General features: G+C 40.2%; 4 protein-coding genes across 5 annotated transcripts; 3 read left to right on the top strand and 1 right to left on the bottom strand.

Annotated features, from left to right (window-relative positions):
* Positions 1–4,906: 4,906 nt before the first annotated feature.
* On the top strand, positions 4,907–7,649 carry cart4 (cocaine- and amphetamine-regulated transcript 4). The gene is given in 4 exon segments (NM_001204782.1): positions 4,907–5,032; positions 5,107–5,246; positions 6,953–7,036; positions 7,331–7,649. Coding segments are annotated over 3 exon segments (324 nt in total). The 5' UTR covers positions 4,907–5,032; positions 5,107–5,114; the 3' UTR covers positions 7,439–7,649.
* Positions 7,650–13,727: 6,078 nt separating this feature from the next.
* Positions 13,728–17,624, top strand: LOC101163015 (uncharacterized). The gene is made up of 2 exons (XM_004073921.5): positions 13,728–14,004; positions 14,508–17,624. The coding sequence occupies exons 1-2, from the start codon at positions 13,818–13,820 to the stop codon at positions 15,797–15,799; spliced, it is 1,479 nt and encodes a 492-aa protein (XP_004073969.1). The 5' UTR covers positions 13,728–13,817; the 3' UTR covers positions 15,800–17,624.
* On the bottom strand, positions 16,190–27,310 carry LOC101163503 (uncharacterized). 2 transcript variants are annotated; one of them, XR_013658929.1, is made up of 3 exons: positions 26,977–27,310; positions 19,650–25,562; positions 16,190–17,198 (listed from the first exon to the last, which is right to left on the bottom strand). XR_013658929.1 is itself a non-coding variant. In XM_020706955.2 (2 exons), exons 1-2 carry the CDS (start codon positions 27,152–27,154, stop codon positions 24,352–24,354), a joined length of 1,389 nt encoding a protein of 462 aa, XP_020562614.1. In that variant the 5' UTR covers positions 27,155–27,310; the 3' UTR covers positions 16,190–24,351. The 2 variants fall into 2 exon arrangements, 1 of the variants encoding a protein (XP_020562614.1); XM_020706955.2 differs by having other exon boundaries at positions 16,190–25,562.
* LOC101163259 (uncharacterized) lies at positions 18,108–22,853 on the top strand. The gene is made up of 2 exons (XM_004073922.5): positions 18,108–18,243; positions 19,612–22,853. The coding sequence occupies exons 1-2, from the start codon at positions 18,171–18,173 to the stop codon at positions 21,525–21,527; spliced, it is 1,989 nt and encodes a 662-aa protein (XP_004073970.3). The 5' UTR covers positions 18,108–18,170; the 3' UTR covers positions 21,528–22,853.
* Positions 27,311–27,701: the final 391 nt, after the last annotated feature.

Raw genomic sequence — 27,701 nt, 5'->3', positions numbered from 1 at the left:
AAGCGATTTCAGTCTAAACAGCAGCTACAAACAAAACCTTCCTCTTCATCTTCTAGTATTCAAAGTGTTTATACAAATCTTCAAGGTATTTTTCTACTTTTAGTTTATTTATTTCTATGTGTTTAAGCATTTTGATAAGTATGTTAACTCACATTATTGTTTTAAATTAACTCAGGTGCGTTTATATGATTAATAAAGATACCAATAGGTATTGAAAAATCAATCTAGAACTGGGAGTAACAGCAGTATCCATTGAAAACCAAAGATACAAACAAGACTATGTCGATAATAATATAGGAATATTGATCATTGAGCAGTTTGTCTTCTGTTGTGTCCTTGTTGTTAGCCTTTCTATCAATGCAGTTGTACTGGTTATTGACTGAAGGGGAACTGCAGAGAGGGATGTGTGCAAACAACACGCGAAGAAATTCGATTGTTTTGTTCGTTGGCAGGTTTTTATCTTTGAAGCTGTTATGTGAAAGTTGTTTTGTTTTTGTTGCTTAAAATATAAATTAGTTTCTCTGTGTAGAGGCATTTTCTTTTACAATCTTAAATGCAGAATGATTAATAAATATCTAGATCGTATCAGCGCAGGTATTGGAATGAATCATATCGCCACAAAGGAATGTGTTATTTATCGATTCGGGGACCAAGTATGGAGATCCAATGATGTAAGATGGAAAGATACACAACACTAAGAGTTAAGCCTGAACATCTGAGCAATTCTTTTAGACTGTGTGTGACTGGATTGCGATCTGGACCAGGGATGGGCGACTCCGGGCCTCGAGGGGCTGTACTCCTGGATGTTTTCCAACATACCCTGCTCTGGCATGTTCTCATTTGCTAGTCACAACTGAATTAGCTTGAATATCTGGAGATCACGCAGACACACACCGGCCCTTGTGGCCTGGAGAGATATGAGTTTACGGCTTGTTGTTCTTGGTGGATTGTGGACACTGTGGCTTGATTAAGTCAAAAAGATCTTGGAAGCTGCTTGGTTGACATGAAACAGTTAGTGAAAAATACTTGAAGTTAGAGGGACATCCGCCTGGGTGGGTAAAATGTATTCTCCCTTTCTACCCAACCCTTGGGGGAGTGGGTTAACCCCCCAATCCAACCCCTTAAAGTAGAGTGTCAAGCAGGGAGGCATTGGATCACTTTTTTTAGAATCTTCGGTTTGACTCTGCCATGGACTTGAACGCACTACCTTCCAATCTCAGGGCAGACACTCTCCACATGGCCACTGAGATGACCTCGTGGTAAAAAAAACTAAAGTAAATAAAAATAAAAAAGACTGTCAAAAAACTTTGGGTTTAATCTTAAACTTGAGCTGAAGATACAGCTGGTGACCAACAGGTGGCGCCAAAACTCACCAAAAAACAGGCTATTTAGAGAAAAACTTAAAGCTTCATCAGAGAGCGACACTAACCCTTGTGGTATCCTAGCCACTTTAACATTGGGAGGTGGGTCATCTAGACCCACTAGACAGTGCTCTGAACCTTTTTTCTTAAATGATTTGTGATCTTCACTGGTGTCCATGGATTACATGAAATCTTTCCACCTTTATCCACCTTTGTGATGGTAGAAATAACACGTCAATGTAAGGGTGGGGGGTCATCTAAGACAGCACAAGGGCTAAAGCAGCTAAATTTAAAAGCAAACTGCTAAAATACTTTGGACGAAAATAAATAATTCTGATCTATTGGTATTAAAGGTAAAGAATTTAATGTAGCATTATGATACTATATAATGAGTTTAAAGCTACACAAGTTCAATTTCAAGGGTTTAATCAAAGGTGTGGATGGTTAAATCAAAATTGTCAAAGCTCATATGAATAACCCTCCAACTGTACGCCTTTAAGAAGCTGCCAACTAAAGCCGCACCTTAAAAAAACAAAATCAAGGGAGGCAGAACGATTGCAAATTCAAGCTATTGTAGCAGAGACGAATGCTACAATCTGTTAATTTATAGTTTTTATTAGATATTAGAGTTTTTATTTGCCAATAAACACTTCAATTTACTTTTATCTGCAAACTTCCTCTTGCAGTCTCTCTGCCTAAAATTTTGGCACACAACTTTTTAATTTACTTTGAGAACGTTTATAAATAATTAATGTTTTCTTCAGTTAAGATATCCAGTCTTAGAAAAAAAAATGTTGTCGATAAGATTATAAGTGAGCTATTTATTGATTTTTAATTTGGCTTGTGTGTTCGTTGCATAATATATAATGGTCTCGTATACCTGACTGGTTTATTTGTGGAAACGGATTAGGAGTTTTGGTGGTTTTTGTATATAAATGATTTTCAAAAGTGTCTGTAAAAAAACCGCTTACTTTTATAAATTTAGATTCTGGCATTATTCAGCAAAAAATTAACTTTAATCCTGTTTTAAACTGATTTTTCATGTTGGACATTCAAAAAAACTTAATACAAAAATAACAAAAAAACGTATTTGCATCTATTTAAATAATGTTAATAATGTCTAAGCATCATTACAATAATAGTTCAGGGTTCTCCGTAAAGCACATTAGTGCATAAGTATATTTTAGGCATATAAGAATCAACACATATTTGAAATGTCAAATGTTTATATTTGCCATTGTTTACAGTTCAGGCCCTCAAAGCTTTTATTTTGAAGAACAGGTGTTTCAAAAAGGTGGAACTTATCAAGTTATTCACTTGATTTTGATGCTTCACCCAAATTCTATGAGTTTTTTGTTGTACAATCTATGTATTTTTTTTTAATTCTCACTTGATTTTGGACATTTGTAGAAAAAATTAGCACTTCTTCCTATTTTGTAGCTTTGTGCAGAAAGGCACCATTGGATGTGGAAGCAGCCGCAGCGAAGCCGCCAGGGAGATAGTCGTTTTTTGGTGGTCTGACATTTAAGCAATAATGAAAGCGGAGATGAAAGCAGAGCAAACGAGCCAAGTTGCAGGTTGCTGCACGATGCAAATCAGACAAGGAAAAGGGCAAAAACCCTTTTTCTCTGCGTCACCATTAAACCAGGACCTGACCTGAGGTCAGCCGCATCGCGTCCAAGCTGCATGATGCAGAGAGTCCTCTGGGATTCTCACCTTTGACCTCCGGCAAGCAGACAGAGATTTTGGAATTGCAGGAGGACACCACTTTGTGTCCAAGTTTAGACCCAGCCCAAACAGGCAAACATTTGCTTTTATCACTTGTTTTTTAATCCTCAATCACTACAGCCTCACAGATCGCAAATACACATTTTAACTAGATAATATACTATATTTAGAATAACTATTTGCAGGGATTTTTTTTTATTAAATTAGCCTCAAAAACAGATTTGTGTCAAAATTTATAGTGGAGCTGCTAAAATAAATATTTTAATGTAAAGCTTAAAAAGAAACAAAAACATAAAATAATGAAAAATTAAAGCAGCATTGTACAACCCGCAGGTACAACCCGATCTGTCTGCCCCTGCCAATCATCCCCTTTTTACCGGCCCTTAATAGCTAAGCATCCCTAAATTCTGCCTCTGCCAGCAGAGCTGCACATGACAAATTCATGGGGGAAAAAATAAACAGACTTTTTTATTGGTTTTATCACCATAGCAACCATTTGATTTTTTGGTCGTCTGGGGGTGACCAACAGGTCTGGGTAATTTTTAGAAGAATCGGCAAAAGTAAATTTTCAAATTTCCTTGGCAACAGAAGTTTTTCGTTAACCACGCCCACATTTCTAATATGTTTTCCTTGTATGTCATATCGTTTTATTCAGCTTGAGCCAACGATTCGAGTATTAAAGTTTCCCAATTGTCTTATAAAAAAACGTGCGAGCATGAAGAGAACGCCACTTTACAAGCGCGGCACGCTAATGCCTTTCAAAATCTACGACATTCATGTAACTTCCCAATGATGCTCCAGGAGTTATGAGGTGATAAATCAGCATCCCTACAAGGAGTTTAAATTTATAGAAGGGACTAAAGGTCTTTTCTTTTTCTTTTTAATTCAAGATGGCGGCCATTCCCTGAGGTCAAAGGTCAACCAAGCTTTGGTTGTGGCTGTAGACTTAAGAAGCTGCCTGCGTATTTGTAAAATTTCGTGATGGTCGCTTGAACAAAATCTTTTTTTCCGATGTGGTGTAAAATTGTGGAAATCATTTTTCATACTTTAGAAAAAAAAAAAAGACTGTCAAGCTGTACATCCTGTGGCCATCCCATAATAATTTCAAAACTGGATTCCCTTGAAGAGACGTGTGTATTGGTTGTGTAAGTGTTTTTGAGTCCCATTCATTTTTCTGACGGTTTCTCCTGTTGTGATGTCATCATCTTTTTTTTTTTTTTTTTTTTTTGGTTGGTGAGTTGTTGGTGTGGCGGAGGCGCAAAAACAATGTGGTCCTTTGCAGTGCAGGACATATAAAATTTCAAATTGAGAAGAAAATTACCTCCAAAAAAAGATAAAATATGTAAAAATCCTCAAATATACAGAAAATAAGCAGGTAAAGACACAAATTTGTCCAAAAAAATCACAATCTAATTTTGAATTTATTACAAAAAATGCAATTATAGATCATAGAGGGATCCCGTTTATTTGTGTCCTTGTATATTTGTTCGTTTTCCACCATGTACGGACGCGTCAGGTACCTCCTGACATTAGCACAAAACGTTTCCCCTTTATTAGTCATAAAAGTGCCGGCCCGGCTCCTCGCAGCAGCTTCTCCCCCCCTGACCTCTGCTCCTTGCACAGCAGGAGCCCACATGAAAACAGCGAGCTGTTTCATATTAACGCGCAAATGGACCATCAATCACTGGAAGACGCATCCACACGCTTATCTGATGAGCTGCATGCATGAATAACGTGAGCGAACAGCATCACAGCAGGAGGAGGAGGAGGAGGAGGAGCAGCAGCAGGTATAAATACAGCAGAAACTTCAGCCTATTGCCAAGAAAGAAAAGTAAAAACTCCAAGGAGAAGCACAGGAAAAGCACAAAGTCGATTCGCTGAGGACAGAACCAAGGAAAGTTCTCTCAAAACGTTTGAAGAAAACAGCTTCAGAGACAATTCAGGTGAGTTCACATCCATTTTCATTCAAGACAGGAGGTGTCTTTCTCTGCTTGATGCTCCTGTCTGGGCTTTTTAGGTTTGGAGATGGAGAGCATGCGAGCGGTGGTCTACCTGTCCGTCTGTCTGACCGTCATGGCATCGGTGTGTCAGGGTCAGAGGTCGTCCGAAAATCAGCAGCTTTCCGAGCCGGCTCTGGGACTCACAACCAATGAACTGGTGAGTGATTTTTTTTCTCCCCCTAAAATCATCAGTAGAAGCTGCAGGAAGTGAGATTAGACAAAAATATTTCAAAGTAAAATACTTTTTCCCCCGCTTGAGTAGTTTAGTATTTCCAAAAATCTAATGTCTAAGGAGTGAAAGATTCAAAAATGACATGGATTTTTTTCCTGGAGCTAAAATTGTTTTATTTGTATTAAATAGATTTAGTTTAATAGATTTGCTTTTAACTAGATTACTTTATGCTAATAATCCTTGATGGTAACTGGTAGTTTTTTTTTAATTTCTTTTGGTATAATAAAGAATTTTTAAATGAAAGTCATATCTGAAACAGAAGTTTAGGGAGAAATTACAGATAATTTGCCAGCGATTTGTCCATTTTAATATTTCAAATATTATATTTAAAACAAAATATAAAAGAGTCATAAAAAGAAAATGTCAGTAACTCTTAAAATTGCACACTTGTTGTTTACTGGGGTGAAGAAAATGGAAAAAAGCTCTTTATTAAAAAATCAAATGAGTATTTTTGGACCAAGAATGAAGGTAATGAAAAAAGCCTTTTGTTTGTCAAAAAGGTTTGTCTGATAAAGCCAAGAATGTCATTCAAAGGTCACTGTGACAAGAAAACAACAAAACGCAATAGTTTCCACAATTATTTGACTTCTTTAATGACATTTTCTTTGCAACTTCAATCATTGGTAAAATTGAGAAAGCGTCAAATTACAGATTATAACTGTTAAAATATAATTTAAACAATGATAGATTAAATTCTCTTGGCAAACTTTAATTGTTTTTCTGTGTGTCATGTGTTCTATTTATAGATACAAATGGATTTATTTATGATAAAGTGTAATTATAATAGCAACATTGACATATGCATGCATGTAAATAGATTTTTTCTTATTTTATTATCTCATTTTTCCATTTCTCCAATCAAATCATGGCTAATTATCCTAAGTTTAATATATCTATGTATATCTATTTATTTTGATTGCTTGAAATAAACAAATTCCAAACTATCTTAATGGGCAAGACAAGAGAAGCTTGTAACTTTTGTGTACAGCAGTTACCACTTTAAAGATCCTGACCACTGCCAAATACCAAAATATCATTTTTAAAATGTCTTTTCACGAGTTTTTTGTTGCTTTTATTAACAATTTTTTTTGTACAAAATGCGGCAGTTAGTGCTTTACTAATGTGTGAAGCTGCAGCTTGGTTCAATGTGAGGATAAAGTTCCAGACTTCAGACAAGAAATGCAAAAAGATTTTAATCAATCAAATGTAGGAGAAACAAAGAAAATGGAAAAATATCTCATTTTAGAACATAAATACACTGCAAAAACATGCCCCCTAGAAATAAGTCATAAATTCTTTGAACATTTCTTCTTTAAATAATCAAAAACAAATCTGACAATGAAGTAAAATTCTTATTTTAAGGAAGAAATTCTAGTCACTAAGACATGTTTTCTTAAACTAAGATTGAAGAACTTTCTTGATAAGATTTTTTTTATGTGACACATTTTTGCAGTGCAAACAAATAAATAGCTTCAACATTTGGCCATCAAAAAATACATAAGTTTAATAATGTTTTCTTTGGGAATTAGGCCTTTTTGATGCTATATACAGTGAGTCTGAGTTGCAAACTCTGAGAAGCTGGGTCTCGTTGACCTGTTGTGGTCTCTCTGACGGCCTGTTTGCATCTCCAGGCTGAAGCTCTGCAGGGTCTCCTGGACGAAGCTGACAGCAGCGTGGGCCTCTCTGTGGAGAAGAAAGCCAGCGTCATCCCACGGGTGAGAACAAGGCTCGTCTGACGCTCCTGAGATCCTTGTTGTAACAAAGACCTCAATACAGGGGTGTATAAAAGCTGCAGAGTAGCAAAAATAAACCATCTTGAAGATATAAAGGCACAAATCTAGGACTGTGTTGAGGACCTCCATGAGTTTATAGGAAAATATGTTTCACAGTCCAGCTGTAAAGAGGTCAGAAAAGCAGTTATTTTCATCCTTTTCTGACACTGTTAGCAGTTATTTTTTAGTGCTTTTGAAGCCTCGTCACAGAACTGAAGGTCGTCTTTGTTCTCCCAGTGTGACGTAGGCGAGCGCTGCGCCATGAAACATGGGCCTCGCATCGGGCGTCTCTGTGACTGCCTGCGTGGAACAGCCTGCAACACCTTCTTCCTGCGCTGCTACTGAACTCTCACCTGTGCCTCCACGCCCGTGAGGACCTCCAAACTGGACCTGTAAATCAGCTGGTTGGACAAACCACTGGCTGTCCTCACCATGGCGGGCGCCAAAAGCGCCGCCATGCATACTTCTCTGTGCATGTTTGTGTCTTTCTTTTCAAAGTTTCTCTCTCCGCCTTTCAGAAACGTTTATTTTTGTTAATAAAGTTTCTTCATAAAGCTTCATAACTCCATTTATTTGATGGCAAAATACATCTGAAGACGTGAGCAAAATGTCTGATAGAATATATTTACATGACGTTTGCAGATGATAAAACATTTACAGTCAAAACTCTTTGAAGATCCTGATCACAATTTTATTACCAGTAAATATATATGTTTGGTGCCACAAACCATGTACTAATTTTGAGGATTTTTACCTTATTTAAGGACACATTTCCCTAATTAAAACAGTTTTTTTTAACTTTAGACTTGTCAACACATGCAAGCACCTAAATAGTGAAATAACAGTTTATTCTCTCCAGCTGTCGGCTATTTTCAGTTTTCATTTCTGCAAGTTGGTTAAGGTTTACATGTCGGTTCTCACACCTGGTTTCTTTTCGGGGTTTTTTTTTATTCACCCTCATTGACTGAAGCTCCATGGATTCATTTATCTATTTCCTGATCATTTATGTTTTTCTTTTTAAATTATTTTTAATCAGTCTTGTAGTTCTAAAGTCTTTTTTAGTTGTTTAAGTCATTTCAGTTTATTGAATAAATGTGTGAAATTCATCTGACCGTCTCCATGATTGCAGTTTATTTAACAACAATGTCTTTTTTTTTTAACAATGATTTAATTTTACTTTTAACTGACAAATCTACAAAACCTTTATCATAAACAAAGACAAATAGTATTTTCCGGAGCCCGTGTCCTGACATGGAAAAAATAAAATATATCTCGTTCCCACAAATTAATATACCGTTCCCACGAAATACTATTTCGTTCCCTCAAAATAATTCATTCGTGCAAACGAAATAATTATTCACGTCATAAGCCATTCATAAACACGGATATTCTCTCTGTCCTGCCGCTTTCAGTGGTAACGTCCGTGTCTCTGTGACCCACATTCATTTAAGAAAGGAAAAAGAAAAACAAGAATCGTCAATTTATTATTGTCCCAATGAAAATAAGAAAAATATCATACGATTTAGGATGCCCAAGCTCTGTGCTTCGCCAATCCGCAGCGATTCTCCGGACATCGCTCCTAGCTACGCCACAGAGCTCTTTTGCTTGTCATGCCGGTAGACGGACAGCCAGCTGCGCTATGGGATTTTGTAGTTTAGGGTCGAATAGGAATAATAATATTCAGGACTTGTCTTTTAATAACATACTCTTTAGCAGTCACTTTACATCTGAAGGCTACATATTCCATCATGCATCACACATATCCCATAATGCATCTCGACCAATCACCGTGGCCCTGTAATTGTGATGCGTTCAAAGACAATAGGACAAAGGATGGGCTACGTGGCATGTAGCCTGCTAGCCTTTGGATGTAAAGTGACTGCTTAATAAAAGACAAGTCCTGAATATTATCATTCCTATTCGACCCTAAACTACATCATTCCATACCGCAGCTGGCTGGCCAGTAGAACTATATATTTCATGGGAACGAAATATTAATTTGTGGGAACGAGATTTTTTTTTTTTCATGTCAGGACACAGGCTCCGTAGAATTTCAATTGACTAACTGGAGAAATACTTGAAACTAACTACTGGCTCTTTTTTCATGACAGTCACACTTTATTTAAAAAAAGAAAAAAATACCTCAAATTTTAATTTGGTCTTTTTTTCATCAAAACCATTTTCAGCTATGAAATGTTTTGGGGTCCATGCGGCTAAACTTCTACATCTGACGCATCTTTGCACAGTCTGAATTTTTGTTTCTTTTTTCTGAAATCCGTAGTCTTCTGCTGATCAGAGGGGTGGTCTCAGCATGAGCCTTTAATATTCTAAGTTTCAACAGTGACCTGACAAAAGGCAATAAATACCTTCAGAGAAAGGAAAATGGGTCACAGGAAACGGACAGAAACCTGCAGCACAAAAAGTCTAAACACATAAAAATTATAACCTTATGGCATTCTTTTGTTTCATTTAGATACCTTTTGAAAACCCCTTTCTTTTTGTAAATACTTTCCGTCTCCGGCTGCAGCGGACTGAAAGGACAGAGAACCAAACGAGGATTTGGATGCAGGGACTGTTGAGATCAGTTGGGGGTTTGTCAAAATGAAAATAGCACAACATACAAATGTTTTTCTGACTATCAAGTTAAATGCTCTTACATTAAGCAGAATCAGGTTGGAAGTGGCAAAAATGTGTTCTTTATTTGTTTTGATTTGGTGTTTGTCTGATATTTACAGTTTGTTATTTTCTCATGTTTACTTGCTGTGCTTTAAGGAATCTAGCCACAGGGGTTGCAAGCCAGTAACTTCTGTGCCGGCCCCAAGCCCGGATAAATAGAGAGGGTTGCGTCAGGAAGGGCATCCGGCGTAAAAAATTGCCAAAATAACCATGCGAATCATCCACAACACTTTAGACATACCGGATCGGTCGAGGCCCGGGTTAACAACGACCGCCACCGATGCTGTTAACCTACAGGGTGTCGGTGGAAATTTGACTACTGTTGGTGGAAGAAAGAGGGGAGGCAGAAGGGTCCGTGGCCAGAGAGAGAAGGGAAAAGGCAGGAACATAGGTTTGAGAATAGGGACTCTTAACGTTGGCACAATGACAGGGAAAGGCAGAGAGCTGGCAGACATGATGGAGAGAAGGAAGGTAGATGTACTGTGTGTGCAGGAGACAAGGTGGAAGGGCAGCAAGGCACGTAGTATTGGAGGAGGATACAAACTGTTCTATCATGGTGTTGATAGGAAGAGAAACGGGGTAGGAGTGATTCTGAAGGGGGAGTTTGTAAACAGTGTTCTAGAGGTGAAAAGAGTCTCAGACAGGATGATGAGCCTAAAGTTGGAAATTGAAGGGGTGATGGTGAATGTAGTCAGTGGGTATGCGCCACAGGTTGGCTGTGAGTTAGAAGTGAAGGAGAGATTCTGGAGTGAGTTGGATGAGGTCATAGAGAGTATCCCCAGAGGAGAGAGAGTTGTTATTGGAGCAGACTTTAATGGGCATGTTGGTGAGGGCAATAGAGGTGATGAGGAGGTGATGGGCAGGTTTGGTGTGAAGGAAAGGAATCTGGAGGGACAGATGGTGGTGGACTTTGCGAAGAGGATGGAAATGGCTGTAGTCAACACTTACTTCCAGAAGAGAGAGGAACATAGAGTGACATACAGAAGTGGAGGTAGGAGTACTCAGGTGGACTACATCCTATGTAGACGAGGTCATTTGAGAGAGGTTAATGACTGCAAAGTGGTGGTAGGAGAGAGTGTAGCCAGACAGCACCGCATGGTGGTGTGTAAGATGACTCTGGAGGTCAGGAAGAAGAAGAGAGGGAAAACAGAAAAGAAGACCAAGTGGTGGAAGCTACAGAATGAAGAAACTTGTGAGGAATTTAGGCAGAAGTTGAGGCAGGTCCTGGGTGGTCAGGATGAGCTTCCAGAGGACTGGGAAACTACAGCAGAGATTATCAGGGAAACAGGTAGGAAGGTGCTAGGTGTGTCATCTGGAAAGAGGAAAGACGGTAAAGAGACTTGGTGGTGGAATGAGGAAGTACAGGAATGCGTCCAGAGGAGGAGGTTGGCTAAAAGGAAGTGGGATGTAGAAAGGACGGAGGAAGGTAGACAGGAGTACAAGGAAGCGCAGCGTAGAGTGAAGAGAGAGGTGGCAAAGGCCAAACAGAAAGCTTACGATGAGCTATTTGACAGGTTAGACACAAAGGAAGGAGAAAAGGACTTGTTCAGGCTAGCCAGACAGAGAGACAGAGATGGGAAGGACGTGCAACAGATAAGGGTGATTAAGGACAGAGATGGAAAGGTGCTAACAACCCAAGAGAGTGTACAGAAAAGATGGAAGGAGTATTTTGAGGAGCTGATGAACGAGGAAAATGACAGGGAAAGAAGGGAGGAAGATGTGGTTGTTGTGGAGCAGGAAGTAGCAGAGATTGGAAAGGATGAGGTTAGGAAGGCTCTGAAAAGGATGAAGAGCGGAAAGGCCGTTGGTCCTGATGACCTACCTGTGGAGGTATGGAAGTGCTTAGGAGAGACAGCAGTGGAATTTCTAACGAGGTTGTTCAATAGGATTCTAGAGAGTGAGAAGATGCCAGAGGAATGGAGGAGAAGCGTTCTGGTTCCGATCTTTAAGAACAAGGGTGACACGCAGAACTGCAGCAACTATAGAGGAATAAAGTTGATGAGCCACACAATGAAGCTGTGGGAAAGAGTAGTGGAAGCCAGGCTTAGGAAGAAGGTGGAGATTTGTGAGCAGCAGTATGGTTTCATGCCCCGTAAGAGCACCACTGATGCCATTTTTGCTTTGAGAATGTTGATGGAAAAGTACAGAGAAGGTCAGAAGGAGCTGCATTGTGTGTTCGTAGATTTAGAGAAGGCGTATGACAGGGTGCCGAGGGAGGAGCTGTGGTACTGTATGAGGTCGTCTGGAGTGGCAGAGAAGTATGTCAGAGTAGTTCAGGACATGTATGAGAGAAGTATGACGGTGGTGAGATGTGCTGTAGGTCAGACAGAGGAGTTCAAGGTGGAGGTGGGACTACACCAAGGATCAGCTTTGAGTCCTTTTTTGTTTGCTATGCTGATGGACAGGCTGACAGACGAGGTAAGACAGGAATCTCCCTGGACAATGATGTTTGCGGATGACATTGTAATTTGCAGTGAGAGTAGAGAGCAGGTGGAGGAACAGCTAGAGAGGTGGAGGTTTGCTCTGGAAAGAAGAGGCATGAAGGTCAGTCGTAGTAAGACAGAATACATGTGTCTGAACGAGAGGGATCAAGGTAGAAGCGTTAGGTTACAGGGGGCTGAGGTGAAGAAGGTGCAGGAGTTTAAGTACTTGGGGTCAACAGTTCAGTGTGATGGGGAGTGTGGAAAAGAGGTGAAGAGGCGAGTGCAGGCAGGTTGGAGCGGGTGGAGGAAAGTGTCAGGAGTGTTGTGTGACAGAAGAGTGTCAGCAAGACTCAAAGGAAAGGTTTACAAGACGGTGGTGAGACCAGCTCTGCTCTATGGGTTAGAGACGGTAGCAGTGAGACAGAGACAAGAGGCTGAGATGGAGGTAGCGGAGATGAAGATGTTGAGGTTCTCCTTAGGAGTGACCAGGTTAGACAGGATAAGGAACGAGTACATCAGAGGGACGGCTCATGTTGCCTGTGTCAGCGACAAAGTCAGAGAAGCCAGACTGAGATGGTTTGGACATGTTCAGAGGAGGGATAGTGGATATATTGGTAGAAGGATGTTGGAGATGGAGCTGCCTGGCAGGAGGGCAAGAGGACGGCCAAAGAGGAGATACATGGATGTCTTAACAGAGGACATGAAGTTGGCTAATGTTAGGGTAGAAGATGTCCATGATAGAGTGAGGTGGAAAACGATGATTCGCTGTGGCGACCCCTGATGGGAAAAGCCGAAAGAGAAAGAAGACTTGCTGTGCTTTAAGGAGCTGCACACACCTCCCGTTTATCCAATCACAGCAGGCTGCGTCTGATTCAAGAGGACCTTTCATCGATCGGACCGACGCCGCTTATCAATAAAAATCACAGACAGCGTGGCATTTAGTCTGCGGCGTTTAGCCCCGACAGATGACACACAGTAATTACTACATACAACACAAAGGTACAGAGCTGCATCATGCAAAACAGGTGTGTTAGATTGGTAAATAGTGTCTTTTTTTGTTCTTCTGCTTTGAAATAAATGCAGACTCTAAAAATGATCCAAGATAGAAGTATTTAAATATGTTTTTGTCTAATGTAGCTATCAGTAGGAATATCTTCTACCTCTTTGTCTGAAATATCAGCTAACCACCTCTAACATTTACTTATCTATGTACAAAGACAATTATTTCCTCCCAAAACAACAAAAAAAACAAGAAACAAGCTTTGTATTTTTATTTTGATTTGATTTTAAACAGAGACAAATTTTTAAGTGCCAATAATAGAATCAGAAAGTTCAGTAGTCTAATTAAATATATTTTCATTTAAAAAAACATAAATATCAGGGAGTAGGATGAAATAATTGAGAAAAGATTACATGTTTTGTGTCTATGTCATGTTTTAGCTCTAGTTTAATCCTTTAAATTGATTGTCTTTATTTTTTGGATATTCAATTACTCGTGGGGGCTCGTGCGCAGGGGGCTCGTGCAGAGAGGGAGGGGTTGGTGTGACGGACGGAGCGAGCGGGGGGAGCAGCGGCGGAAGCGCAGCAAGAAGCGGCGGCTGGGATCCCTTCCCTGGGGTGAAGACATGTCGAAAGCGCAGGTGCTGAGGGCGCAGGTCCGGCAGCGGCTGGCGGCCGCCGCAGAGGAGATCTTCGGCCTGTTCGAGGCGGTCATCGCGGAGTATCGGGAGGAGACGGAGCGCCACAGCCAGCGCAGGCGCAGTCGCCAGGAGGATGATCAGGCTCGTGCGGAGCAGCAGAAACCAGGAGCAGGTCGGTGTCTGTCTTTGCTCCTGGAAAAGTTAAGATTTATGAAATTAAAATCGTTTTGCTTACACGTGAAGAGGAGTTTGAGAAAGAAAAAAAACACACACGCAAAAACGATTTCATTCTTTCAGAAACCGCCAATAAAAATCAAAGTTTCCTGTCAATACCGGATATGTTTGTTAGGTTTCAAAATAAAAGCTTTAAAGTTGGGTGAATTAGCTGAATTAATTTGTACTTTGGCGCCACATTTCTGTTTATTTTTTTTTTTAAATAAATTGGCTCTAAATTTATTGTGATTAAATCTTGTATTTAGATGTATGGATAAAGGCCTTATTTGTGCAAAAATATATAGAGTTGTCTTGTTATAAACAAATAAATAAATAAAGGGTGACTTTTTCTATAAATTATTATTTTTAAGCACTTTATTTAAAAACCAACAACAACAACACTTTAATTACTTATGTATACAAACGTGTTATTTAAAAAAAACTGCTTTTTCCCCCCCTTAGACGTTAACCAAGCTTTTGCGAGGGATGAAGGGCTTCCTCCTGAGCACCAAGACAAGATCAGGCGGGTGGAGCAGGAGCAACCCAATCGTGCAAACATCAAAGAGGAAGATGAGCAGATTCAGATCCTGGTGGAGGCTGGGATCACCTACCCCATACCTTTGAAGAGCGAAGAAGATGACGAGAAACCTCATTCTCCGCTGTTTCACCCAAACCCAAATGAAGGAGGAGCGAACTATGAAGCAGCAGAACCAGAACAAAGGAATAATAACCAAATTCCAGACTTGTCTGAGCCTGGTGCTGAACAAAAAGTTCTTTGTCGGTCCCTCCAGAAACCATTTTGCTGCTCTGCGTGTGGAAAAAGGTTCAGCCAAAACTCAAATTTGAAGACCCACATGAGAATCCATACTGGAGAGAAGCCCTTCGTCTGCTCGTTCTGTAACAAAAGGTTCGTTCAGAAGGTGCACCTCAGGTACCACATGGTGCGCCACACAGGAGAAAAACTACTCGGCTGCAGCACTTGTGGCCAGAGATTCAACTGGGTCTATCAGCTGAAAAACCATCGATGTGGAAACACAGAGCTGAACGGCGCTGATGACAACGCAGAAACGGCTGCAGATGAAGGAGCAGCATCTGCTGAACATCCTGGATGTGTTCAGTCTCAAGAGGAGAGTTCCCATGTTTCTGAACCTCAGATGCTCCCCAAAGACATCAGTTATGCCAACAGCACTAAAGGTTTTACGCAGAAGAACCACCTGCAGGCTCACGCAGGAGAAAAGGGCTTCACTTGCTCAGTTTGCTGCAGAGTTTTTCTCTGGAAGAGGCAGCTGCAGAGACACATGGGGAGCCACGCCGGAGCGCCGCCGCTCAGCTGCACCGCCTGCAGCAAAACATTCGCTTTGCCTCATCAGCTCAGACTCCACCACTGCGTCCGTGGAGACTCCCTCAGCCAAACGAGAGAAGCTGGCACCGCCGGACGCCCTACGTATAAAAACAGACGTCGTGCCGTACGGCAGTTCCCCTGCTTTCAGTGTGGGAAGGTGTTCGGTCTCAGGGACTCGCTGATGAGACACCTGCGCTGCCACACGGGGGAAAAGCCATTCGGTTGCTCGGTGTGTGGGAAGCAGTTCAGAGACAGAGGAAACATGGGGCAGCACATGGTCGTCCACACGGGGGAGAAACGCTTCAGCTGCACGTCCTGCGACCAACAATTCTGTTGGCATAAGCAGCTGAAGAGGCACAAATGTGGCGTCCAGAGCAGCAGCAGCAGCCTGGACGACTCACAGATGCGTTAAAAAAACATTGTGACAGTCCGAACATGGACCCCCAAGACTTTTAAAGACCCACTCTGATCATCTGTTGATGTATTTTCAAAGCATTCCCAATGGTCTTTCATTTATAATTATGTCATTTTTAGCCTAAATCTAGAAACCTGTTTTTTTCTAGGCCATAGTTTCTACAGTGTTTTTTTAGAAATTTGCTTCAGAGTTGGGGGGGGGGGGGGGGGGGGGGGCTGTTAGCATGGATTAATCCTGCCCTGACGTCTCCCTGACTCTCCCTGCTAGTTTACAGCCCCTCACATCTCCACCCGGTGAGCAATATTGCAGCTATCCAGCTGTCCTGATCCTAGTTTGCCTTTTTTTTTTTTTTTTGCTACACTAATGTTAGCTTGGGGTTATGAGGGTCTGTAAGCTAGCAGGAGAACCTGTAAACAAAAGGAATGCTGGGATATCAACGTAGGCTTATTCCACACCCACAACCCTGAGAGGAGAATTTCTAATGAACTTCTGCTGCTCTGCAGAAAGTATGTCCTAAAAAAAAGACACAGGCTTTTTGCTAAAAACTGCACCATAATAATTCAAAGACCACTGGGAGCGATTTCACAATGGATAAAAATACTGTTGGAGATTCATTTATATCAGAAAAATTAACAAAAAAAGTTGTGTATTTTTACTCAAAAGTAACAAAAATACTTTTATCTTGAAGAGAAAAACTTTGGCCTGTCACTAAACGGTCCAAGTAGGTTTGCCTGACGCTGCTAAAATAAAATCTGCATCAAACATTTTACTAAAAGTTTGTTAATTTTTTTTTATTTTTTAAATGACCCAGACAAGTTTAGTATGGTAGCCTTTCACTGTCAAATATGGCTAATTCAAGTGCAAAATATTGTTTAATGTTTGAAGCTGCAAAATGTGCATTAGTGTGATAGTAAATTTACCATTAAGAAACTTAAACAAACTTTATGAGAGAGCTCATTTTTATGATTTCAAACCTAGATCATGTTGTTAGTCAAGGATGCTTTATATGATTTGGAGTTTCAGACAAACTTGGATCCTATACTGTTAATTCTTTATCAACGACATGTTTAGCTAGTAAAGCAGAACTGGTGTTTCTCTCCTTCATGTAGCATCGTTATCAATAGTTAGAAGATTGGAATAATTCATGGAAAGAATGACAGTACAAAGTTGTGCAAAAGTTTTGTTAAATAACTTAATTTTAATGCTTCACTTCCTTCAGCTTCCAGCTGCATTGTTTACATCTCTGCAGCTGTTGGGCTTCACCTCCCTCTGGATTATCGTGTTTTCCACAAAAGCCTTTTTTCTTCCTTTCTTTTATCCTCCTCTGGCTCCTCTTTGATGCGTTTGGATCCTCCTGGTCAAACCTGGAAGTCCAGCTCTGCTAGTCAACAGGAAACTCAAAGACAAGACAAGAACATTAAGAAATCTATAACACTTCTTAAGATCAAATAGAGTAATCAAGATCTTCCTGTCTCACAAAATGAATTATATCTCCCATTAATATTCCTACAGCTCCTCAGGTGTTATGAGACATGTTAAAAATAGTTATATTTAAGGAAAACATGAAATGGTTTAAGACAGATATGATGATGAAGTCTTTCTGAAGCGGATAGATGGAGGAAAAAAAACATCTAGATGTTGTGCATGTTAATATAAAGGTTTGTCGTCATCTTATCACTGTAAACATACAAAATCCAACTGAGACATGGGAAAATAAGGTTTCAGTGAGGATATGCGTGGTTCAGATGTTGCATTCACGTGTTCATGAAACAATCTGCAATTTCGAGTATCAAGCAAATGAATAAAAAAGTATTTAAAAGTATTTGACGATCTGGATTGTGGACATTTTCACGGAGTCAATGAGTGATGGCATCAATGACACGTTTATGGTCGTTTGCGTTCGTCTACGCAGGTCGACTCACTTCCGTTCTGTCAGTTTAATCTTCAAAATAAGAGCACAGACAGAGAAACCACTGCTACCACAGTAACGATGCAGCAATTTTATCCCCTTTATCAGAACAGATTTATATATTTACATATTTTTAAATTTACTACTAAGAGATCCAAAACTGTATATTTTAGCAGAGCAAAGTATTTAAAATGTGACTATCAGAATTATCAATAAAAGCTTAAAATGTTTTAAATTAATGCTATATTAAAATGTATGAATAAAATAAAGGTGAGTGGGGATTTTGTTTGACATAAGACACACCCACACGTATTGTAATATGAATTGTGCGCACGGAGTGTATCAACAGGGAAAGTCGCTGGACTCTTATTTTTTTAAACATGTGCCGGAAGCGGTTCGCGAGTTAGCACAGTGCTTTGCAGACAGTGATGCTAACTGTAGCTTTAGCTGGTTTGCTGAATGCAGTTTGTAAATAGTTCTGTGACGATGGAGCTAAACCCTAAACGGCAGAAAGTTGCTCTGGATTACACAGGTTCGAATCCTTTAGCTTTTTATTGTTCGTATGCTGGACCTGAAATTTCAGACTCTAAATTGCTTTATTAGCCTGCTAGCACTGCAGCTCAGTTCCGAGCTGTAAGTTTTCGGTGATTGATTCCATTTTTAAGTTAGCCCCACCACCAACACCTATTGCTTAAGTTTTTTATTTTATTGTAGGGTTTAATTAATTTGAATAAATACAATTTTACGAGCTGTTGTACATCGTTTTGTAAATTAACTCTGTAAAGAGAAACATTTCTCCAAACTAAGAGGTTTTATAATATTAATATATCAATGCACACTGTTATTTATCTTAAGATGAACTGAAGCTACAACTAGAATGAGATATCACAGCAGAAAGCTGTAAAAAAGATTGAGTTTACAAATGACAGTTTCTAGACATCTTTATTTATTAAAGTTTGCTTTTATTTTGAAATCTTTTTTCCTTTTATTTCAACTTATTTCATTAAAAATAATACATTGCAACTTAATATTCCGACTACATTCCTTGTGAGGCTTCTTATTACCTCCTAAATTTGCCTGCATTCTATAAATTTACCTTATAGTTTACACTAAATGATAGTTTGATTATCCTGTTATTTTATAGCAGAACCCACAGTCATGAACCGCCATCCCAGAATTCCTTGCAGCAGTAAATCTCACTGTTTCCACGCTGTGATTAAAATGATAAGATGTACCTTCAGGTATTACACTCTCGGGGGGGCAGAAAATATGGTTAAGACAATCAGTTTTGTATAAAAAAATCCATCCAATCCGTTTGATCTTTTTATAGAACCAATGTTTGTTACATTAATGACATTTCAGATCAATTTATGCGGTTATCTCAACAGTTTGGTCCTAAAAACTTAGCACCACACAACTGCATGGGAAGAATAAACTATGATTAGGTTGAGAATACTGTAATTTTTTTTACAATCAGAAAATACATGAGCAATATATATAAAAAAAACTTTAAATAAAACATTAATTTCTTTAAAAGAAAAAGGGCTTTTAAGGTCTGATCACGATCAAATATGAACCAAATATACGTTTTAATACAATTTTTCTTTTGAACTATGTAGATGGCTTACATTAAATAACATTCAATACATTTTAAATGAATAAAGACCGATTTTTTTGTATATGAACATCTTTTTGGCTCCAGAAATGTTTGTCTTTTGCCTGTAAATATCATTAACTGGTATTTCACTTTACAATATTTGGTTTAATCCTAACTAGACGACAGTCATTTTACCCAGATTTCACCCTGTTTTATACAGAAGCAGAACCTCTAAATTTACTCTGCAATAACAGCCAGACAGGAACAAACCAGTGATTCTATAACAGTGTTTGTGTTTCTCAGATTTCCATCAGCAACTGAGAGGAGAAACTCCAGCTTACCTGCAAAGTTACAGTCTGGAGGAGAAGGAGCCTCTCGTTAGAGGCCAAGAGAACGCTTTGGGATCATCTTCAAGTTTGACTGAGGATCTAAAGGACGTCAGCTCTGTATCTGGTGAAACAAAACATCTCAACTGTAAACCAGAAAATGAAAGTACTGGTTGTTGTGAACAGAGAAGTCCTGCGATTTCAGAACTAAATGATCTAAAGAAAGAATTGTCCATCAGTGAGTCAGAAGGTCAAACTAAAAAACTATTCAGCTGCTTTTTTTGTGGGACTACATTCCTAACAGGAGGACTTCTGACCATACACACAACCCTCCACACTGGAGAGAAGCTGTCCAGCTGCATCATTTGTAGCAAAACCTTCACTTTGGAGTCCAGCCTGGCAAACCACAGCTGTGCTGGTGAATTCTCGGAGTATCATCAGAGCCAGAATGAGGAGCAGGTTGCCTCCAAGCTGCTGAGCTGCTCCCAGTGTGGAGAGGCCTTTTCCGGACAGGAGGATTTAAACCTGCACCTCAAATGTCACTCGAGGGCGCTCAAGTGTTCGATTTGTGACGTGGGCTGCAGCGATAGAGACGCGCTCATTCAGCACATGAGGATCCACACCAGGCAAACGCAGTTTAGCTGCTCCGTGTGCGGCAAAGACTTTGCGTGGAGGCGGCATCTGACCAAGCACATGGAAGTCCATGAGAAGAGGAAAAAGGTGTTCAGGTGCAGGATCTGCGCTGCTGAGTTCTACACCTATTATCTGTTATCCAAACACAAACTTCTCCATCAGTCGTCAGATCCTGGCGATGGCAAGACCGAGAACAAAGAGGAGGAGCAGACGGAGGCCACAGCTGAGGACGAGGGCAGAACAGAACCCACTAGGATTTCTAACACAGAGGCACATTTACAGCCAGAAACGGACGCGGAGCCTCAGATGTCCATTAAAGCGGAAAATGACGGCTTTTCCAAAAATACTGACTCAGATTTTATCCCAGAGAGAGGTGGTGAAGTTTCTCAGAACACAGCAGAACCGCTCGCATGCAGAGAGGAGGTGAAGCAGGAAGACCTGCATCCTCAGATTAAAGAGGAGCAGGAGGAAACAGTCGTCTCCAACCTCCACTTCAGTCCCATCTGCCTAAAGACAGAGGACGAAGAAGAGAAACCGCAGTTGTCTCGGCGTCCTCACGCCGAGGAGAGCGCAGAAGCAGAGGCAAACGCCGGGACTCCAGAGTTTTCCGACGCCGACACTGACGACAGCAACTGCTGGCAAACGGAACGTAAAGTTCAGTCGGAATCCAACTCCGAAAGTGATTCTGGCAGAAATCCGTTCAGCTTTTCTGAGGACAAGGCGTCCGAATCTCTGCAGGCCGACACGGACGACAGCGTCGACAGCGACTTCTGGAAAGACGACAGGAAACCGCAGTTGAACTTAAACTCGCTGAAACACGAAACGTCAGAAGCAGGAGTGAAATACGTGACGGACCTGAAGCCACACAGCTGCCCTCAGTGCAGTAAGGCGTTTCGCTACAGCTCCTACTTAAAGATCCACATGAGGCAGCACACGGAGAGGTACTTCTGCTCAGTCTGCGGCCACAAATCCACTTCCAGCTCCAACCTGAAGGTTCACATGAGGACTCACACAGGAGAGAAGCCGTTCAGCTGTGAAATCTGCAGTAAAAAATATACCAACAAGGCCAGCATGCAGTCCCACATGTCTGTCCACAACGCTGAACGCAAGTACAGCTGCGACATCTGCAAGAAGACCTTCGCCTGGTTCACCGAGCTGAAGTACCACCAGTGTGTCGGCGAGTCTTCCCCGCAGCGAAGCTACGAGGAAGACGCTGGAATCAACCTGAAACGCCACATCTTATACAATTTAAACGAGTGACCTGCAGAGGCGGAGGCCAAGAGCGGATCAGCAAACATAGCACGGATTTACGCTAATTATTGGACTCAAAGTTGTTTATTTATTTGTGTGAATGATTCAGAATGTTTGTTTCTGGATTCTTCTCAGCACCATGAGGATCTACAATTTAATATAACAAGGGAAACGTGTAGATTCAACCTTTTAAGATCACATTTACCCCTTAGCAGGTTTTACCAGTTAAAAATCGCTGAAAAGTACAGAAGCCCAGAGTGGCCACATTTAATTACATGTTTTCCTGAGATTATGAGTGAATTATTGGAGGTAACGACGCTGGTTTTCTTCTTTTCTTTGTTAAATCTTCTTGTCATGTCCTATTCCTTTAAAGGGGCTATATCCTGCTTTTCTTAAGCCTTTCAGAGTAAATTATATCCATATATATGATATTATATTACTTTTGGCAGACTAAAGAACAATTTTTAAATGAAAAAATTAGTTAATTTCACAGCTCATTTCCCTACCCGGAAGTAAGACACCTCGATCTCTGAGGCTCCGCCTTTTCCTCCATGTGGGTGCCGCCCATTTCATGACATCAACCTAGACGTCATGAATCTCGGCGGCATGTCTGCGCAAACAAAAACGTCAGAACTTTTGCAAAGACTGATGTGCAAGTTGTACACAGAAAATGAAGTCGTTTTGCAGATCACCACTAGCTCCATGGAGAAAGTGGGCGTGAGTGTTGGCCTGGGGGGCAGAGCTGGCAGCACAGACTCTTCCTGGAGGGGGCGGTTTCTCACTTTGTGATGTCACAATGTGATGACCCACTCATTTCTGTGAATTGGGAGGGGCTAGTGCTCAGGGAGCAGGTTTTTGAAGGATTAGAAATACGTGAATGGATCAAAATACTCCTTTGGGGTTGTTTTTTGTGAGGAATTAACATTATAAAACACTTAAAAGCAAAAGAAAAGTAGATTTTTTATGATATAGGCCCCATAAGATGACACACATTTATTTTTAGGTGCCAGAAAACGAACTGTTTAACGTCATGATCAGTAGGTCAGGAGTGGATTGTGAAATGCCAAGTTCTGTCTGAATGGTAAGTCATTCAACCCTTCAAATGATATTATACCATGACTGTATGCTTACAGATCTTTTTTTTACGCAAATCATATTTGTTTTATTGAACTTCCCTCAGCTTTTTAAGTGTCTTTCCTTGTAAAAAAAAAAATTATCCCAAAAACAAATCTGCTCAGGAAAGAAACAGCAGCATTCAACTAAATTATTTATGCATCATTTTGTGTATTTATTGGTTCAAAATCAGTAAAAATAAAATATGAAGTTGCTTAAGAAGCTTGGACTTCTTGTGTTTTTTTATTTGTTTCATTCTGCATTTGCAATAGTCTGACTGTAATCATGGGCTGCCACAAAATCTGAAATCACACATTTGGCCACAAAGTTAACTGTTTGGAGGGCAAATCCTTTCTGCCATTGTCTCCAAGTTATTTATATCTGAGAAATCAACAGAAACAGAAACGCACACAATTTCAATTATTGTGCAGAAATGACCTGTTTGATCACTTCTCTGGTGCAAAAGAGTGAAGTGCAATCCACTTTAGTCATCCAAACAGGATAATTTAGTGACGTAATCTGGAAAAATCGGCTTCCTGTAATTATTTTCTGTGTGATCTAGAGGCAGAAACTTTAACCGCTTTCACTCCTAAGAACTTTTAGGGCCTCTGTACTTTTTAAGTATTTCAATTTTCTTTTAAAAACATAAAAAAATGAAAATGATCCATTTGATTTTCAGCTTTTAGAATTGAAATATAACCCCTCGAAATTATGGATCTGTTTTGTTTTGTTTGTTCAGGAAAGATTACAAGAAATCAAAAAAAATGCTGATTACTCCATTTGCCTTAACTGGAAGTTGTCGCTTGTAACCGTGGTAACCAACCTTAATCTGGGTAAAGTTCTCATAGGCTGATATCACACAGATTTGAACATTTTTGTTTTAAAATTCTACTTTAAAAGCCACATTAAAAAACTTTATGTTTCTGCTGTTAAAAAGGAATTTAAATACCAAAATCTACGGAGCAATATATCGTCACTGCAGGACTTATTCTTTTTGGCCAGTTTATCTTGAAGTTAAAACCTTAAACCAGATTTTTTTGTTGATATAAGCTTTTCTATTTTTTTATTTATATGTTAAAATTCAAAACATAGAAATGACAAACAGTAAATAATGTTATAAACATCAGCTTCAATTCTGTTTTTCAGGATATGACATCCCTGGACCCTGAAGTAGCGAGTTGCATGTAAAACATTTTCCTTTAAGATTTTGTTCAAAAGGACAAAACAGTTATCCTTTTTTTTTTAGAAACTCATAAAGTCAACCGGAAAATTCTGAAATGTGTCTTTGGTCAAATCTGAGGCTGCCGTAGAGAATTTCAGTAACATTTAATAAACAATACAAGACCATCAGGCATTTTTCTGCAGTTAACCCTTGTGCTATCTTAGATGACCCCCCCCCCCCCCCCCTTACATTGACGTGTTCTCCCTACCATGACAAAGGTGGATAAAGGTGGAAAGATTTCATGTAATCCATGGACACCAGTGAAGATCACAAATCATTGAAGAAAAAAGGTTCAGAGCACTGTCTAGTGGGTCTAGATGACCCAACTCCCAATGTCAATGTGCCTAGGATAGCACAAGGGTTAAAGACGGGCATCAACCGGTATGCGCTAAAATGAGTTATTGCTACCATTTAATTGGTCAAATAGATTTTTCAGTAGGTCAAAGTTCAGAACATCAAAGGAAACTGATTCTTTGTCTGTTGTCGAGCAGACTTGAGTCACTTCAGCTCCCTGTGAACATCCATATGTTTGGTCAGACTCCCTTTTTGTCTGTATCGTTTGCCGCACTCGGAGCAGTTAAACGGCTTCTCCCCGGTGTGAATCCTCATGTGCACCTTCAAGTTGCCGCTTTCGATGAATCCTTTGCCGCACACCGTGCACCTGTACGGTTTCTCGCCCGTGTGAATCTTCATGTGTTTCTGCAAACACGCGTTCCAGGAGAAGCACTTCCAGCAGACCGGACACCTGAAGGGCTTCTCGCCCGTGTGAGCTCTCATGTGTGACGCCAGCTGTCCCTTAAATCCAAATCTCTTCCCGCATTCAGAACAGCTGTAGCTTTTTTTGCACGCGGTCGCCCTCCAACAGTTGGCGGGGACTCCGCCGTTTCCCGTCACGTGCTGAAGTCCAGGACTCGCTTGAAAGCGCGGATGTGGGTCAGAGTGTGCCGTTTCTTCCGGTCCTCTCAAAGAGGTTCTGCTCTCCGTCTGGCTGTGCTGAAGCCGTGAGGAGCTGACCGTCGTCTCGCCTCTATGCATCGCCATGTGCATCTTTAAATTTCCTCGCTGGGCATAGCTTTTTCCGCAAAAGGAGCAGCTGAAGGGTTTTTCTCCCGTGTGGATCCTCATGTGGACCTTCAGATTCCCACTTTCACTGAAGCGTTTGCAGCACACGGTGCATTTGAAAGGCTTCTCCCCGGTGTGGGTCCTCATGTGCTTCTGTAGACGTCCTCTCCACGTGAAGCACTTCCTGCACACGGGGCACCTGTAGGGTCTTTCTGCGTGATATTGTGTGTGCAGTTTCAGGTAACTCTGGGAGCTGTATGTTTTCCCACATTCAGAGCACCGAAACAAGTTAAGAGAATTCAATCCAATCGTATTTAAAGCATTGTTGATATTTACGTCTGAATGAGGCTCCTGGGTCGTACTGCAAAGATCAGCTTTGGCTTCAGTCTTGAGTACCGTCTGTGGTTCCGGTCCTTCCGAGTCCTCTTCATCCAGAATGATGATGGGCTCTTCAACCTGAGGAAACTGGGGTTTGTCCTCATCTTCCGTCTTCACAAAGACGGGGCTGGATCGGAGCTCAGAGATGCTGATCTCCTCCTGTTCTTGTTTGATGTTTAGGAGTGCGGAGTTGGGATTCTCTTGTTCCGGATGGGATCTCCTCTCCTGCGTTGAAGGACTCTGTTTTCCTGCCAAAGGTTCCTGGATGTCTGCAGAAAATGCAGAAGCAGACACAAACAGAAAAAGAAGGATTACAGTTAGGAAAAGTTTATGTGTAGAGTTTAGGAAGTTGTTGTGAAATACTTTTTTACAAAGACTTTTTATTGACTTTCTGCCACTAATTTGATTTAATTTTAACAATAATGTTTCTTAGTTTATTAATAAAGTCACACTTCAAAACTGAGTTCGTCTCAGAGCACTACACAAAACAAGATGAAGCTTTATTAGTTCTAATATCTTATCTTATTTTATCTTGATGCCAATAATCTATAAAAGTGACCAACAGATGACATCAAAGGGGTTTCTCTGTGTAATCACCACACTGACGAAGAAAAAGGCGACAGTGGAGAAGAAAACGCTCCTGAGAAAAAGCCGGAATCTCCGATGAAAATTGTGTTTTCGGCGTGGAAATCTGGCTCAAAGCTGTACGGCTGGATAGCACCAATATTGCTCGTCATGTTTGTCGCACCACCAATGTTAGGTTGGGGGTGTGAGGGGCTGTAAGCTGGCGGGAGAGCGTGTAAACACAGAGCTCTCAGCAACAGTGGTTGGACCCACGACTTTAATGAACTCCTGCCGCTCTGGAGAAACGACACAGGTTTTTGGCAAAAAATGGCATAATCATAATTAAAAGACCACTAAGAACATGGTTTAATATTTGAGAATTGCTGAGTTTTATGAGCAAAGCACTGTACAATGCTTTGCCACCACATTGCTAAATGAAACCAGAATAATACCAAACACAGAGCCCTGTGGTACACCACAACTGACTGCTGTGTGAGAATCAACATTATTTACATGAAAAGATCAATTGGATTTGTAGTTCCTACAAAGAGTCTTTGCTCATCACCATTCATTAGAATTCGAAAGCCAACAACAACCAAAATTAGTCAAATCCTGTCTAACATTACAATAGTTACCTTTTTTAAATATTTGTTTTGCACAAATGACTTTCATAAGGCTTTGGGGCCAATGCTTATAATTATATGTACAAAAAATTTCAACGGTACTGTGTGGAATTTTACAAATATTCAATTATTTCTTCTGTAATGTATAATGTGTCATCATAATTGCATACTAAGAAAAATACCTATAAAAATGTAAGCATAAGGCCCAAAAATGTAAACAGAACGAAATCCTTTCTGATCTTAAATCCACATCTGTTGTTTACGTTTGTGTATTTTGCTGTATTTTTGTGTCAGTTGTCAGCAAAACATGTGAGCAAAGAATTGTGAGTAGTAAGAGTTTTTTTCTTCTCTTTTAGTGTTTTAACATTATTATTATTATGACTGAGTCTTGGTGTTAGCTGCAGTTAATGTAGATATTTGCTTAGCCTTCCATTAGGTTCAGATGCAGCTAACGTTGCTAATGCGGGTTTGGCTAGTGGGCTTCACGGAAACGAACCCGCATCTTCTTGCTGCTTCATCTCAGCCGTTAGAACCACATCCAAAAGGTCGCGATGGCGGCGCTCCGTCTCCTCCTCATACTCCAGGATTGTTTTCTCCAAGTGTCCCAGAATGTCCTCCACAGCCGCCGTTAGCCGCTGGCTGATGAACCCCTTGAGACCCCGAAGTGTGGACATCTTTAGCAAAATAATATCCGACACGAAAGATGTTTTTTATTCTGTGTTTTTTGACGTAGCTTTAAGAGACAAAGTAAGCCAAACAATCACTTATTGACGTTAACACATCACGGAAGAAACACATGAAACCCAAAACACTGCAGAAACCTTATAACATCCGGGTTACGCTTTAATAATAAAAGCCAATTCGGCTTTCTGTTTTTTCAAATGCTTGCATTTTTTTGCGCTCTGATTTTATTTTGAAAATAAAAGGAACTCGACGGGAATATGTTTTTAAAACATTAGTTTCCAGTAAAGCACGCGTTTAAGAGTAGACTTTAATTAATAATTTCGAAAGTAATTTTTTTTTTGTATTTTATTCCTGTATTGTCTTGTTATAAATTTCATATTTTAAAAATGGATCCTGCAATTTTGAGATTGCAGAATAGAGTTTATAGAATTAAATCTATTTTTTAATTGCATCTTATACCTGACACTGGAAATATGGTAAAAGTATTTACCTGCCAAAAATCAAGGTACATCTTACACAAAACAAGATAAGGTCGTA

Source organism: Oryzias latipes, chromosome 11 (assembly GCF_053564925.1).
Source record: "Oryzias latipes strain Hd-rR chromosome 11, Olatipes_Hd-rR_3.1".
Classification (NCBI taxonomy): Eukaryota; Metazoa; Chordata; class Actinopteri; order Beloniformes; family Adrianichthyidae; genus Oryzias; species Oryzias latipes.
This window is presented reverse-complemented; position numbering and strand designations above follow the sequence as displayed.